Source organism: Lissotriton vulgaris, chromosome 2_1, assembly GCF_964263255.1.
Source record: "Lissotriton vulgaris chromosome 2_1, aLisVul1.2, whole genome shotgun sequence".
Taxonomy (NCBI): Eukaryota; Metazoa; Chordata; class Amphibia; order Caudata; family Salamandridae; genus Lissotriton; species Lissotriton vulgaris.
This window is the reverse complement of record NC_141687.1, coordinates 1,849,979,929-1,849,997,257: the sequence shown is the minus strand read 5'-3', so window position 1 is coordinate 1,849,997,257 and position 17,329 is coordinate 1,849,979,929. Positions and strand designations below refer to the sequence as shown.

Sequence of the window (17,329 nt, the reverse complement as noted above, 5' to 3'; positions counted from 1 at the left end):
TCTGAGGCAGGCACCAAACCCAATCAAAAGAGGCTCACCTTGAGGGGATCGGTCACACATAGTTTGCCATAGACCCTATAAGGCTTACTCCTTGTAGCTTTAGAAGGGGATATGGTTCCCTTGCACATTAGGAAAAATTATTTTCTAAGAAACAACTTGTCAACTGATGAGGAAAAAGTTACTTGAGAGCTCCAGATCTGCATACGAAGGCACAGAAATGAGGGCACAGACCTCAGTGCAGCTCCATCATCACTTCTGGGGTGGAATAAAGTTAAAGCCATCTGAGCCATTCTGTTAAAGTCTTCTGGGTTCAGCCCATGGCTTGGGGCTATTCTAAAAGTGAAGAATCTGCAGTTAGATATATTTATCAGAAGTAATTGCATTTCATACTTCTTTTTGTTTGTACATTTTGAAGACTTGCTACTCAGTGGCCAGATTTCAGTCTTAAAACCTATCAGAAATTAGCTTTTTTTCTATATAGGTGAGAGATTTCTTCAAAGAGCAGAGATATACTTTGGAGGCTAACCTACTGACTGGGAAAATCTGGTGTCTAAGCACAGTTGGATAACTTTATGCCATTATGTGATGCTTGGTAGTTCGGTCTGGAATGTTTCCATGAGGCACAGGGTCAAGACTGATTTGCATATGGCTGGGTCCAAACTGGGGTGGCATAGTGGGCAAAAGAACGATGGATTTAACCCAGATCTTTTGACTGGGGGAGAATGTTTGCATTGTCAGCATTCCGTCCCATAATTTGTTTGCTGTAACACATTATGTGATGCTTAGCACCACTCACTGGTCCTCAGTATTGTAGCCTACTAATCAATAGGCCAAATGCCAGACCTAATCACTAAAGGAAGTGGGGGTTACTAGTCATTCACATGTATCAAGCTCAGGTCTCTCTCCTACAGTATTCAGTGTTATGGAACAATATATGTGTTGAAGCATCTACAGTTGGTGTCCAGGCAACGTGTTAGTCTGGTCATTAGTTTCTGTTGCCTTTACATTCTGTGTACAATTCTTTTGATTAAGGCCTTGGTGTTGCTGGTCTTCTTATGGGTCCATACTTTCTGGCTGATCATATTCGGGGTTACTTTAATGGGCCATGTTTACATGCATGGTGTACCTCACAAGTTCAACTAAAGACTGAAGAAAAAAATAATGTATGGACTTTCTGACCCTTGAGATACTTCCACAGGTATCCTGAATAGGAGACTGAATCTGGGCATGTAGGAAGAACCAAAACTCTTTGGCTGCACCAAGATGGTCAGTTATGATCTTTTTGTTGTTTGTGTGGTACACGTTGGAAAGCTCATGCAATATGAGTTCAGCTTGAAACCCATTGTTTGGTTACTTGTAGCTCATTCATAGTGGCCCAAGGAAACCCTTGTTTAGGACAGAATCTTGCTGGTGACCATGCAAGGTGCCTAGTTGTTTCCAGAGGTTGTGCAGCCACCTGGACAGGTGTTTTGGGATGATTGTAGCAATAATAATAGGACAATAGATTTTAAGGTCCTCTGGGTGCGGTCCACATTTCTCAAATGGAGGGGCTAACACCTCTTTCTTACAGGTCTCAGGCACACGCCAGAGGAGAGTTGGAAGTTAGTGCTCTCACTTTGAGTCGAGCCAACTGTACGAATTAGTAGTTTTTTTAAATTTGGCTTGAGGGCAACGATCATTGGGAGACCCCGACTTTATGTGTAAGAGGGTATTACTGGCCTGAACTACTTTGATGGTGGGTAGTCTGAGCATGCCCTCCCGAGATCGAGCAAATACCACTTGCATCCTGCCAGTGCTGTCAATCTTTAATATATTCGAAAATAAGAGGGAGAAAAAATAAAGTAATCACAGACTACTTGGGTAGTAGCCGCATTTGAGATACATTATGGTGGAAAAAAAGTGCACAATTTCAAATAGCTCATGTATAGTGTTTGATGGGGAGGAAAGGTGAGTGGTCAAAAACACCGTCCTGGCCTTGTGAAATCATGACTTGCAATGTCTAAACTGTGCCTTCTAACTGGCCCTTCCTTCCAGAGTGTAACTGATGCGCCATGATTTCTATGCTTGTCTTGTTGCTAAGTGAGTGTTCTTTAATCAGGAGTGAGCCACCAGTCCTTATATCTACCTTGTGATAAGTCAGTAGGATACTTAAAGTATGATGTACGCTGCAGAACCACATCATTCAATAGATTCTACAATGAGTGCAATTGATCGCTTGCATTCCCTCCCCAACTATTGGATGGAGAGTTTTTTAAACCATTGCTACAGCTATTTTATCAAAGTAGCTCTTTTCTTTTACGAATGACACTGTTGTTGATCTACATGCCACCTCAGGTAACCCAAGAGCGAGATCAGCCAGTGGTTCAAAAACGAACACATTCCAGTAGTTAAGTGTAGCATGTCCGGTATCCCAGTAACTATTTTGTTTATCAAGCAATCTGAAATCCTGCCAAACATGGCACCCAGTTGAGTAATAATTGGATCTGAATTAGACATAAAGATGGAAAATTATGGTCCTAAATTGCAATGGAGAACCTTCCTAGTTAAAGGGTATGATGTAGTCCTTGTAACACAGTCAAAAATGGTCTCCGCTATAGAGGGGGAAAAAGGAAGAACTAGAGGGGTTATCCATGCCTCGTAAACAGGCTCTAGATGGAACCGCATTGAAACACAAAAGGGGCTTATCTGTTTGATACGGGTTGTGAGTAATACATGCATTAGATTATTGAGGCTAAAACCTCTGATAACTGCCCACAAGAAGCATGATTTGACTCTGTCAACGCCTCCCTTTTCATCTAGTGAATGAATAAGATTTTTATCTGAACATGCACATACATAAAGTTAATTGTCAGAGTAGTATGCTCAACTGGATTTGCTACGGGTATAAATTCATGTTGCTAAGTGGAAACAAGATCAGAGTAATTTTGCCAGTATCTGGGCAAATATTTTGCTGTCAGTGGTGTACTGTGAGGTTGGTTTTTATGATGAACATAGGAAGAACCTTCTCAATTTTTACAACTTATGCAATATTGACAAGAATTCAATACACATCTCTCCTCTTCTGGACAGCAACAGTTAGTAGGAGGGTGTAAAATCATCCTTAGGTTTACTTGGGTTCGGATTCTATTCAGGACCCAAAGTATACATTTTCGTACTGATTCTCCAGTAAACCCAGTTGTAGAGTTTGTGTGTCGCCTACAGAGGGCATGCACTGTCTGCAAAAGCTGTTTGCACAAAACCAAAAGCTTAAAAAACGGGCTTAGAGCCTGTCCATTACTTAGCAATATTTACCATTTGTTGGCCTCTACGTCACTCTCGCTTCCTTGCTTCTTACTAGCCACGACTCCGGCATCCTACCTGGGACTTATGTCCCTGCCATGAAGCAGGGACTTATCACAGCTTCATGTTTATTGGCCACTGTCCTTCTACTGGCTGCACGCTGTCCAGGTACTTTTTTCCCCACCACTTTTTTCATTGCACTCTTTGAGTGCATTGCACTGCACAATCTCCACACCCCACTCCACCACCCTCCTCTTGTCTGTTGTCCACCTCCATCCTGCTGCCTATCGTGCTTTTTTTTTATTTTTGTTTCCCAACTCTTTAACCCTGTGGCATTTTGTTGTTTGCCCAGTAACCCTCCTGCACTGTTTTACACAAATTGCGTGCCTTCGATAGCACTTTCTTTTACACACTTTCTTTTACACACTTTAAGTCATGCAATCTTCTTAGAACATTTCAGAGTCTGGCATTCAAGATTTTAGGGTGCGACACTGCCCCCCAACTCTCAAAATACTTCATCCTCTACAAGTATGTAATAATGGGTTTACTGTTTCTTAACTAAAATGTTTAAAGTCAGTATTCCAGACCTCACTTGCTCACTTGAAAGGAGTGTCCTGGTGCACAGGGAAGGAATGGATGTCTGATCGCTTATAGAGCACCTTTATTTGAAATTTCCAAATCCAAAGGTATGCATGCCCTTTGGGCTTATGTTACACTGTAGTCTCTGTGTGAGAATAGCCTAGTTCACCTCTTACAAAATGAATCATTGGCAAAGCAAATAACCTTCGCCTACGAGAGAGCTATTGGCTTTGTCAGTGTGTTTTTAGACATGTTGTACAGATGTATGGGCTGCTGTGCACATGTCTTAAAGTAAAAGAAGAAGCTATAACTGGCCAGCGCTGACTGTGTCATATCATTTTTTTCTTTAACTTACTTCAAGGCATGTTGCACAGCAGCTCCGATGTATAAGCTATTCAACCATTTTTCAATAGAGACAGTGTTTTTCATCTTTTATGTGGCGGTTATCGTAAATCAAACCCTGCGTTATATTCTCTGCAACTTATTAACAATCTTCTTCTATTCACAGTTGTTGCCGTGATTCAAGCTATCCCGATCTTCAATGAGACTGGGAGGTTTAGCATCAGTTTACCAAACCCACTGAACTTTTCCATCAGCTTCTCGTTTTTCCTGACCATCTATGTGTTTCTAACCTTTTTTGGTAAGCCCTTTGTTTGGTATACAAATTGCTGTGTCTTGTGTGCCTGCCATTTGAGGTTGTGCCATAGAACAGACCAATGATCAAACATGCAAATCTTATTAAATTGGGATGTGCTCTCCAGGTAGCAATGTAGACACTTCAGACAGGCTTGTTTGTCTCCACTGTCTTTGCCTCAGAGTGTGGGTTAATGACATTCAACATCATGAATGGTGAAGCAGCACTACTAACCCTTTTGACTCCGCAGACTAATACAATGTGTTCTGTGACCAGTATATAATTCCAAGCTAATCCTCCTATGCCCATGTAAATTAACCAAGCATATGCCTGCATGAGGGCTAAAGGGCTCATTCATTTCATTGCAAGGAAGTTATGTAGTAAGAAAAGATATTGGCAGGAGATGCAGCAGAACTAAAAACGAACATAGGACATATTGCTGCTGGTCATAAAGCGAAAATCCTGTTGTGATGTGCTGCTTTCCATGGAGGAAACCAACCACATGAGATGTCCTTGAAATCTCCATAATTTGTGTGTCTGCAAGGGTCGATAGGTTGTGTGGGTGTGGAACTTGCAGGAACAGGAGTTGTTTTTAGGTCTCATGATTTGGGAGAATGACAGGGACTGTCTTGTTTTTTCAGATAATGCAGAATTTGAGTTCATTCCCAGTTCTTTGTTGGCTCTCTAAAGTTGTGGTTTGGACACTGTTGAGCCTTCTATCAACTTGTAAGAATGTTGGTGCTAGAACCTGTTTTAGGAGGCCACAGGGCAAGCTGAAGCTACTGGGCTTAACCGCAAGGGTTGAGGCCTTTTACAACTGATGACCCACGATTCGACTTACTATGGATCCTAAGCAACTGTGTCAAGTACCCCTTCAGCACTTGACTCTCAGTAGTAGCGTGGCTAAACTACTCCGAGCCTGCTCGGGGGTAGGAGGAAGATGCAAGGGCTCACAACTCAAAGTACGTTCAACAACGGACGTAGTCTCAGAACTCCCACTCTGACTCCTTTAGAAGTCAAAAGTGCTATGTGGCAGAAAAGTTACCCTGGGGCCTTCAGGCTCCTGCAGGGATGGCGCGACTGACGCCTCTGGGAGAGTTTCACTCGCAGATGCCGTGGAGAGTTGTAGCTGCCGAAGTTGATGAGTAGCACTTGTAGCTCTGCAGGTGCAGCAGTTAGATGTCGCTGGCGCTTCTTCTGGTTAGACGGTAAGTTCCTCTGATCCTTCCCACAGGTGGGGGCAGCTTGATTGCTCTGGTTCCAATCCTTAGTCAGGGGTTAGACCCACGCAGGTAACCACAGAGGCCTCTTCTCTCCTCCGCTGGAAGTCCCCCAGAATTCTTTTTTTTATAGGTAGAACTTGGCCTGAAGGTATCAGGTAACAGAGTGCTTTACATGAGCACCAGTACTTTACACAAGGATACTATTCATTTTTGTTAGGCACAGGGCGAATAAGTGATTTGCCCAGAATCACAGTATGTTGAGCTTCATTGCCGAGACTCGAACCCGGTTCCCCAGATTTGAGATCGACTGCCCTAGTTAGCGCTTTCCTCTCCCTTACAGAGCACACTGATCTTGGCAAGCATTTTCCAGGGTGGTATCCCCAGCTCGGAGATCTGCAGGCCTTAGCCCCCATTGCAGTCACAGGCAGAAGTCTTGCAGAGCTTCTTCTCCTAGCACAGCCCAAATTGCTGCTTTACTGTTAACAATTTTGGAGGCCTCGGGCTATCTTTCTTTTGGCCTATTTCCAGGCACCAAATGTGATTTATAGTCTGAATCTTTGAAGTTTGTTGGTGGTGTGCTTCCTTTTGATGTGCCCCCTCCTTTGCCCTGCCCCTTCTCCAGAAAGCAGTCTGTCCCAGCAGGAACCAATCCAAACTGATAACACTGCAAACTTATAGACCCACAACACAGACCATGGGTGTCACTAGAGGTTCACACCTGTATGTCAGCCACTGTGATAAGTGTGTGAACAAAGGACAAGGGAACCCTGTGAGTCAGGAGGGACCAAGGGTAGCAGTATATTATTAGAGACAGCGGTCCCTATCAAGAAAAATACAAAACAATAACCACTAAACTACAATCAGAGTTGGGTATGTTACTGTCCAAATGTAACGTATTGTATTATTTACATATTCGATAAAGATAAGGCACCATATAGTATCATAAAATTAGCAAGAAGTGACGGGGTTCTTGAAATCAATAGATTTCCTGACCTCAGGTGACTTTTAGTGAAATATAAATTACAGAAGTCACAATTAAAAGAACATCTTGTCCTCCACATCAGTCATAAATAAAAGTAGGAGTTAAGATGTGGTTGTCGACGACATTTCGATCCCCAACAGCGGTTATGGGATCATCATCATCAGGACAAGTAAATCAGGATGCCTTAAAAAAAAAAGGCAGGAAAGTGGAGGGGGGGGAGAGAAAGGGGAGAAAAAGAAGAGGAAAAGAGTTAGGGGTGGGAGGATGGGTATGCCAAAATTTCAAATTTATTAAGTTATAGGTGATGTGGAGGTGATAGAAGGTGATACATCACATACTAGAGACCCAGACTCGTCCTCCCCTAGTGAGCCATAGCTGAAGTTAAGCTGAGCTATTGTGTAAAAGTGAAGTCATGCTGGACAGGGAGAATGGAGTATATATACAGTGCACATTTATATGCAGGTGGAGTGCAGGACGTGACAGCCATTCTATGCTATGCAGTGCGCTAAGATAATGCCAGACTTACTATGGATCCAAGATGAGGACCACAAGGTAGTGGAAGGAACGATGTCCAGCCCGTGGCAGCGTGGTCGCACAGGGGCGCGGTGGCCCAGAGTAATGCTGAAAGGTAATTACAGTAAGTAAGGTCCAACGATAACAAGAACCTGCTTGCTGTGTGTGAGACCGTGGTCGCCAAGAGGTTCTTACCCAAGAAAGGGTGCAGAGGAGATAGATGACTCATCCCCGGTGTGCGTCCAAATGTGCTCCAGGTTCGAGCAAAATCAAGGGAATTCCTGCGGAGGGAGGAGAGGAACGGTAAGATGCGAGTGCATCGATCAGCTGTCGGAGCACGTGGTGGACAGCGTGCGCGCAGGCTTACCTCTTGGCAGTTATTTTGAGCTTGGTCAAAGAATGCAGGAGCGTTGTGTGTGTGTGCCGGTGCATGAAAGAAATACAGAAGCAGTTAGCGTTGGTGCGCATGTGTGCACCGAATGAAGACTAGAGCGTAAAGAATTCAGGTTACGGGAAGCAGTGGGCGCCACAAATGTGTTGTTAAATTCAAAAAGCCACCATAGCGGTCTACAGCATATATTTCTCCAAAGTAAACAAGGTTAGGCTGGTCATGGTTAATGAAGATATCCGTGATGGAGAATTATAGTTAAAGAAAGCAAAACTTTTTTCTTCTTCTTGATGATATCTTCAATAAAATCAGGATATTGAGCGCAGTCAAGATTAGTTTAAACAGAATAGCAAGAGCGATGTCTGGCACATGGAGCAGAACCAGAGAAGGTGGCGTCAAGAGTTGCATTGACTAAACAAAGAGCAGGCTATGAAATTTGCAAAACTCAATTTTCACAGATTTGAGTTTTAGTACCGAAGTGAAGTGACCAGAACTGCAGTTCATCAGACATGAACAGATAGAAAACACATTAGATGCCTCCTTGTGGTTCTCTGCCAGCCAAAGGGTAGTGTACCACAGAGCGACTTGCTTTTTCGCCCAACTAGAAACTGCCCATGAGTTCTAGAGGTTGGACAGGGATGTGGCATTTATCTATGTAATTAACTGATCTATGATGCTTAATAGGTCTTTTTGAAATCTAGCCCCCCAAAGTTCAATCGGTGGGCACCCAGCACAAGCACTTTTAACAGTAGATCTTATTTCGGAATGCAAGGCTGTTTTAATGTTAACAACTGCCATTACAAGCCCCTATGGAATACTCTTCCCTTCCTCTAAGAGAATGGGCTATTGGGCAGTCAATGCCATTCTGATGAGGAATTTCATGCACGATGTCCTTAAAATTGAGGTATTGCATTGCAACCCAAACATTTTTTTTCATAACTGCCACTTCTGTACAAGTATTGTCCATAGTAAAATGCATTCAGTTTTTAAAGATGCAAGTTATTACAAACATTTGTCATGAATGGTGTAGCGTATACATTTCAATTTGTAAGAATTTGTTCTCCCTTGTATGAGTCCGGTTATTCAGTCAAGTTAATACATTTATCAATCATTCACTTTCAAAATGTGCAGTATGGGATATGTCATATGGAATGTAAGACAGCATCTGCATGGCTTCTCTTGTCAAGTATTTTTTTGGCATATACATTGTTAGCCAAGTCTCTGATGAAGAGAATACCTGTACGACGTATGATACTACTGAAACAGTGGGCTTGGATATCAAGACTATTATCTTTTAAAGTGCTCTCTGATCCGGCCTGATATATTTTGATATCAATTTTGATTGATAAATATACCTGTGAGGGAGCACTACAACTGCTTCTACGAAACCTTTTTACTCCCAGGGTTGGTTGAGACAGGATCTGAGGCTGCGAATGTTGGGTGCCTTGACAAAAAGTTCGGTATTGAAGCATTATTAAGTCCTCAGGTGCGTAAGATACTCTGTGTACAGATAAAAAAGGGGAAATTGAAAGGATTCCCTTTACCCAGGTGTGAAATGGGTCATATATCCAGAGAGGAAGGAGAAGAAGTACATAAGATTGGTTTGGCTGATGCCCATGTGGGTGAATAGAGTAGCTAGGAGGATCTGTTGGAGTATCCAGTGGAACATATATTCAAGGTTTCAATCTCTTAGTGGTGCAAATGGCATTTTCAACAGCTTTGCAGAAAGCTATTTTGGGGCAGCATTGGGGAGCATGCCAAGTCTATGTTTGCGGGGGTATTGTGGGGGATGGGCTGGTAATTGTAGAATTCATCAGTGTGGAGGTGCAGTTTTGAGGGTGCAAGTGATTAAGGTGAGCTTCAGAGTGTTGTCAAATGCCCCAGTTAGGGCAGTATTGAGTGTGAGAGGGATTCTTTTCTCATGGTAAATCAAATAATGGGGAACGGTTCAACGGTTTCATAGGTGGTGGCTTTCAAAGAGATGAGTATGTTGTAAAGGTCATCTACAGCATGAAATGTGGATATAAGCTCAGCAAGTAGGCCACAACTGGTACACAGTTGTTATTTATCCAGTTAGTGTTGTTTGATGTTGATTTGGGCTTTGGTATCGCTTTGTTCGCCCTAAGTTGACAGGGTATGTCCAGACGTGGGTTCCTTGCTCACTCTGCCACTGGATTCAAGATAGCCTGGCTGATGAGGATTATAAATCCGAAACCGGTCCCAGGATGCTTGTTTCCGGTCCAGGGAAGACATGGCTGGGCAGTTCGGGCTGGACTGTTCCCAAGAGGCACAGGGTCAGACTGATTTGCATATGGCCATGTCTGAACTGGGGTGGCTGAGTGAGCTAAAGAATGGTGATGGATTAAACCCAGATCAGTTGACTAGGGGTGAGTGTTTGATTTGCTCAAACGCTCTGTCCATCATCCCCTTTTGTATCGATTTGGGCTATAAAGCAGTGGCAATGCATACCTGATTTTAGAGGTGGCTAATGGTGGATCGAGATTTTGAATGTGCTGCCGACTGTTAATTTACTTTGTAATAGTTTGCAGGATTTATGTATTGCTTCCTTTGCTGTGATGTCCATTGCAATTTGGTTTATATGCTAGAGCTAGACTTTATCAAGATTGCACGTTTCCTGCTTGGTAAAGTTTAGCCAACTAGCTCACCAAGGCACCAGAGTCTACATTTAATGTTTCAGTACAGGATCCTGTATACATGGATAAGGTGCCATAGAATTATTAGATGAATCGACAGGATGATGGAATGGGTTGTATTGTTGAAGGTGCTTCTTGTGTCGAATGTTTGATTAAATTGGCCTTAAAGAAATTGGTTAGTACACATAAGATTTGGAGATTTGTTAGTGGGTTAAAGGGATTGCCTGATGGTAAGATCAGTGAAAGATGGGGGTGTGGGAGATCTAGTGCATTTCCTTCAGAGTAGTTGTGGAATTGAGGATGTATAAGAGATTGGCGAGGTATGATGGTGGAGGATTATTGTATGGTCCTTGTACATTGATCGCGGCAGATTCCCTGGTAGGTGTTAGTTATGTATGAGACAGTAACACCTACAGGGGACCCACTGCAGGACACAGGAGAGGCGTGGACATCACATCAGCCTCCAGACTCCCTCCCAGCCGCCGCAGCTTCCTGCACCGGACTTGCGCACGGAGGCACACAAATCGTTGCCTCCGGTCTACGGGCCTACGTGCCCGGGCAATGCCCAGACCATCCTGCGTCCGGCAGCCCCTGAAAGAGGCCGCCCCCCCCCCCCGCTTGTGCTTTTTTCTACAGAGATATTTCCTGGAGCTGGTGAGTGCTGCTGATTTTTATTTTGGTGGGTCTCCTGTGGAGATTTTAGACTGACATTGACTGCAGTTGCCAGGTCCTTGATTACTTATTATTTGGGACAAGTGAGCTACTCTGAGCATGGGTAATAGGAAAGCTGAATCCTCCAGTCGCTCAGACAAAAGACCAAAAGTCTGCAAATCTATTCTGTCCTTTCTCAATCAGACAGTGGGCATGCTCTCGGATGAAATCTCGTGTGCAGAGGTTGAATTGGCCTCAACCACCAAGCTATTCCTGTATCCAGAGATGTCCCGGAAAGGGGGGAACCTACTACCAGTATCGCCATCTCTCTTCACCCTCTTAACTTGTCTTACCCTCGCCTACATCCGCACATAAACTGTACAACTACAGTGGCTCCCCCTAAGACTCAGGAAACTTATGCAACTAAGGAACTAGAGGACACCCAGAGGTTAGGAGCCGGATGTAACGCTAACAGCTCAGAGCAGCCATAAAAAAAAACAGCAGTAAGTCTGATAACGTCATAAGGAAGCATCTCTCAAAGCCCTTTATTGTTAATAACACTGACGACCACACTGCCTCTGTGGTCGATAGGACTGGGTGTACCTTAGTAGAGTTGATCCACAATATGGAACTCAAGTTTCTTTCAGCCCTGGGAACTCGGCTTACTGCTTTGTAGTCATCAGCTGGAAGGCTACAAAGTTAAGTCGACATTATTCAAACACACCTTGAAAAATTGCTTACTTCTAGCTCTCTCACAACCCCGGACACTGCAAAAGGCCCTTATAAGGGCTCCTTAACCTGCCCAGAGTATTTGCTACCCCACGCAGTTGTCAATGATCCCATGCCTATGTACGAGGCTGCTTGTTCCACACGAACACTGCCACCACCCAAATGCTCCGGTGAATCAGCTCATCAGAGGCCCCTTCATTTTGCTCAGCCGCTTAACTACAACCCGATTAAAGGCCAACAGTAGGAGCTCAATCTCTTTCACTTAAGCAGACGCCTACAGTCTACCCCAAACTGATATAATTCAGCTGCCCCGTATGCCGTCATTTTGACAGACGTCCGCACCTAAGAAAGGAGACTCAGGAAAATGATGTGCAATTAAAGAACAAAGTGGTGTATTGGCTGTCGTCTAGGAACCATTCCCCTCAGTCCACAGCCCAGTTTTTGTCAAAGTAAATCATCATAGCACGTAAAGTTGGCTGGATCGGCCTCTCCCAAAATGTATTACCAGGTGACTGTATCATCATCAACTTTAATAACACCGAACGGGCTGGATGCATCCTTCATACTTTTGACCTTAAGGGTTATCCTAGGGATCGCATTTTGGTGTCCCCTCTCGGCTTCTTTTACCCTCCTCGTACTGCAAGACCTCTAGAACAGGCAGGTCAGCATACTGGCCAGCACAGATTACACAATGGATTGCTCAATCACACTTGTCACAGCAAAATGGCAGGCAGACCTCTTAGTAACTGCTTTGACCCTTGAGCCAGCTGGAAGATCTTGATTGACTGGGTCCTTTCCCTGCTGATGAGGATCTGGCCAACTCGCCAGTATACAGTAGTACCTCGGTCCTTAAGGTTCTCAGTTGGAACATTGCTGGGGTGCGTGATGTTAGCCGATGCTGGTTGGATCAAAATGCTGACATCCCAAGACATTGGTTGTCTTCAGGAAACGTGGAATGACGGCTACTGTCTCCTTCTGGACAGCTTTTCTTCATTCACCATTCCTGCCACCTTGTCTTCCAGTGGTTGTGCTAGTAGTGGCATTGTCACTTTAGTGAATTTATGCCTTATGTGCATGGTGGAACCTGTTAGGTCTAAGTCAAAGGAGGTTTTGGGTACTCTTTTAACTTTTAGAAATAAATGAAGACTCTTGGTCATAAATTTTTATAGCGCTGTTATATCCTGGTCTGAAGTAGACGCTATCTCTAGTTTAAAATATTTTATTGGTGACTTTTTTCACTTGGCACCGTCAGTTACTGAGACAAGGCTATTGGGGGATGTTAATTAACATCCTTGTTTATCCTGTCAATTCAATGATGCATTTGAGAATGTAAATCCAGGTATTGATCAGGTACACCTTCTTCATACACAGCAAGAGTAGAATGTTAACAGACTCATTGCTGACTATAATTTGGTTAATTTAATGGTTCAGAGTTTAGAAGGTTCAACTGAGAGGATCCCCACTTTCAAAAGGAGAGGTTTAAGCACAACCATAGATTATATCTTCATATCTTTTAGTTTATTTTTAGCTCTTAAAATATTTTAAGGACAACTTGAGTGACCACAATCCTTTATTGGCCACTTTTGCGTGGGATAAAAAACCCACTGTTGCAGCCTTTTCCTACAAGGAATTAGTACTCTCTGCCGATCAGGACAGACTGTTCCGGTGGGCGTCAGTCGTCCCATTTGATTTACTGTCCAACCTGGTTATCTCTTGGAGCACTGATTTTTGTTTTCTTGTCTGTCTGAGGATACCTCGACTCATAGTATTATGATGTCCTTCTCAAATATCTGCAGGCCTATCAAATCAGCTGTGTCCCTGCAACGCCTCAACCAGTTAGAGGGTTTGACAAAACGTCCTCGATGGCACACAAGGATCTGTTGAAATCCCTGCCTGCACGAAACACAGCGTTGTCAGGAAAAGGATAAGAGAGCCAGGGCGGTCTATCGTAGTTCTAGTAAGGAACGTAAGATCCAACTCAAGAAGAGGCCTGGGATCATTTAATTACTGCTACCATGTTGAGGGATACTGCTGCCTTTAGGCGAGTGGTTAATTCCCCCCCCTTGTTCAAAAGTGACCAACTTTCTATCTAAGTATCAACTATTACTTCACAAGCCTGGGTTGAGCATTTTAAGGCTATTTATAGCCAAGAGGGTCGGACAACCTGTCAGACAGCAACAAGGAGGATTATCCTATTATATTTTCATTGACTGAGATGACATCTGCGATTACTACCCTTCCTACAACAAAGCCCCAGGGCTTGACGGAGTCCCTGGGGATCTTTTTTAATTTTGTCGATCTCCCTGCTCCCTTTATAACCCAGCATTTAAATGTAGTCACCAGAGGTTTCCTCCCATCAACCTGGCGCCAATCAGTCATAGTCCCAATTTTTAAAATGGGAAACAGATCAGATCCGGCCTGCTAAAGACCAATATCCCTTATTGACTCTGAGGTGAAAATCAAAGGCCTGATCCTGTTGGAGGGACTCTCTACCTGGGAAGAGGAACACAATATCCTGTCTGATCTGCAATATGGATTTAGGCCAGGAAGGTGCACTGACAAAACTTACATCTCTACCTGCTGATTTGCAAGTATACAAGAGCTAAAGGGTGGGGGGGGGGGGAAATCTATCTGGCCTTCATGGACCTCAGCTCAGCCTTTAATAGTCTTTCGCTCCAAGCTGTGGTCCATGATGGCTCAGATGGACATAGAGCCCGCCCTAGTATACATTTTGAGTGATCTGCACAGGGACCTCTCTGCCTCTATTAGATATGGCCCCAATGGTGAATGCACACCGCACTTTAAACTAAAGCGAGGGGTCAGTCAGGGTTGCATACTTGCTCCATTTTTATTTATTCTCTATATTAATCAACTAGAATCAGTTCTCACAGACCCTCACCTTGACACCCATACAGCTGGCGGCCACATAATTCCTGCGCTGCTTCATGCAGACAACACAGTTCTATTTGCTCGGACTGCTAGGGAGTTACAGAAACTTTTAGACTTATTTACTGATTTTATGAATAGCCTGGACTTCTCCATTAATTTAGTCATGTGGTGAAGTTTGGCCCGCCCAAGACCGAGACAATAAAATTCATAGTAGATGGTCATCATATAGGCCAGGTTGACATGTTTAGCTATTTTGGGTGTTCATTTAGACTTTGGTCTCAGCTGGCATTCTTTAATTAATCACAAGTTGGTGGCTTTCGGTAGGGCAACATTTAGTATCGGAGACTTCTCCCAGTGACTGGGATGCACAACATAAAAACAGCCCTGGATATATTCAAGGCTAAGTGTATCCCAATAGCCAGCTATAATGTGGCATTTGGGGATATGGGCAAGTTATCTCGATCCAAGTGGCGGAGAACAAATTAGTCAGGGCCCTCTTTGGGGTCCCACAAAGTATACCGTATAAGGTTATTCACAAAGAGTTGGGCATGGGCCTGGTGACTGATTTTATTCGGCTCTGCCCTCTGTTGCTTTGCCTTTCAGTTTGGTGCAAGGAATGGCCAGGCCTCAACAGGTTGATCATGCAAGATTGCCTGAATCTGGATAACTCTTCTCTGATCCATTGGTTGACTTATGTCTCTTCCACAATGGAAAGGTTAGGTAGACCAGATCTTTATCATGATCCAAGTGACATTGTTCAAACTGATAAAACATGGGTCAAAGAAGTGTTCAGAGATAGGATGACAGCAGATCAGAAGGCGTCTGCTCAGAAAAAGCTTTTTGCACGTCACAAACTTTTAGTGAATACTGTTAGTTGCTTGGAGCCGTTAACTTACCTTGGACATGCTCTGTCACCAGCAGCAACAACTGCTGACTTTCTTTAGACTTAATTTATTCCCGCGGCTTGTGCCTTTTAATCATGGTTGTTTTAAAGACTCTAGGCTCCAAGTATGTGACTGTGATAATGTGTCTATTAATTATACTTTGCACATAGTCATGGTCTGCTCGAAATACAACATTTTGCGTTTCAAATATATACTTCTACTCTTGAAAAACATGAATTTTGATCAAGTGAGACCTGCTTTATTGTTTCTTCAGTTTTAAACCATGCCCACAGTGTGCTATTTTTTATCTCGTTATCTTTCGGGCATTCTAAAGTCAGTCTAATTGTATTTTATCTGATTTATATTTTTATGGAATGTATTTTTATTGAGTTTGACTTTTATGATTTTACGTCTTAAAATCGAATAAAGAAGGTTGATGATGATGATGTTGTATGAGGCAGTAGTGATCTCAGAAGAGATTGAGACATCTGTGAAAAGTTTGTTTCGGTCAAGAGGACAGTATATGCAAAGTTATTTTGCTGGCTGCCAAAAAGTGGCTTGCAGGCTTTTGAGGAGGCATCTTGGTCAACACTTGCTTTGTAAAAGCTATTTTGTTGTTTCCTGTGATTACCTTGCTGAAAATGCTGTGTGCTCTCCTAGAATCCACTAATATTATATTTATTTTGTCTTTCAAGGGCTATACATAAATTTCCGTCATCTGTACATACAAAGGCGTCGAAGGCTAGGAACAGTAAAGAGGAAGATGAACTGAGGTCACCAACAATCTTCAGTAAAAGTTCTCCCGCATACGCCATCACAGATCATTTTCTGATTGCAGGATTGCAAATTATTTTCCAATTGCAGGACTTTACCGCCATTCAACCATGTAAATGATTTGCTTTTGAGCTAATGGTTTGAGTGCTCACATAGTTTTGCTGAATCCCACAAGTATTGTCTGCATGAGAACTACATGCTCCTGAGCTTCTCTAGTGGGCAGCACACACATTATACAATGTAGGACCTAAGCCACAAAACGTCCGTGACCAACTTGAGCGCAATCTAAGATGACTATTTGGAGGATTCCTTGTGTGTCACATATTGAACATTTCACTCGGAATAAGAAGACTGTCGCAGGGCAGCCACCTTCCATTTGGTCGAAAAATAAGGCATTTGTTTACATTAATACAAAGAGCAAAACGGTTCTAAACTATTAAACACATTTTAGTCCCCTATTTTTGGGCTGCACATGTTGTACTTTAGTTCTCGTGGCTGTGTGCTACTAGTATATCTCTTAATGACCATGAAAGCGCTTTGGGCCTCTTTAGGCGTAGGAAAACACTCTGTAAATGCTAGTACAGTACAATCAGTAATGTGAATAATTTACAAAAATTCCAAACCAAATCCTTTTATTTCTTTGTGTCATGGCTGGTAGGAATCTCTGGTATCAGGTTTTGAAAGAAAGCATGACCTACTTCAAGAATATATTTAAATTATGTGTTATAATTGCGTAGTAGCAAACTTAACTGAAGCAGGATTTCAGTCCTATTTTAAAGAAATTTTAAAAATAAAGAAAACCCTCACTTTTGTGACCTCGCAAAATCTGCTTATTTTCTTTAAGATGAATGTAATTTCAAATGGATACTTTGGTGGGGTGCTTTGTATTCTTTCCGATGAGCTTCTGGCACAGAAGTTGCCCTCATCATGACAACAATGTGTTGGGGACGAGCAGTGGCAAGTTGATTGTTTTCAGTACCGCTGATATCTAAGGTTTTGAAAATGCATACAGGGCAGCTCTGTGTGCAAGCTGAAGACCATGTACATCAAAGCACTACAGTTGGAAACCAAAGCTCCGCTCCTACCCTAGCATTTCACTAGTGTGGGTCTTCTGACTAAGATTAAGCATGACGTGCTACAGAAAGAGAAT

At 43.1% G+C, this 17,329-nt stretch overlaps 1 protein-coding gene across 1 annotated transcript in view; it reads left to right on the top strand.

Moving 5' to 3' along the window:
• Positions 1 to 17,004, top strand: part of HACD3 (3-hydroxyacyl-CoA dehydratase 3) — a 362,043-nt gene extending 345,039 nt beyond the window's left edge. The window contains exons 10-11 of the mRNA XM_086958018.1: positions 4,367 to 4,498; positions 16,101 to 17,004. Of these exons, the coding sequence (XP_086814144.1) occupies positions 4,367 to 4,498; positions 16,101 to 16,177 (209 nt within the window). The 3' untranslated portion in view covers positions 16,178 to 17,004. The remainder of the gene's footprint in view (positions 1 to 4,366; positions 4,499 to 16,100) is intronic.
• The last annotated feature ends 325 nt before the right edge of the window (positions 17,005 to 17,329 follow it).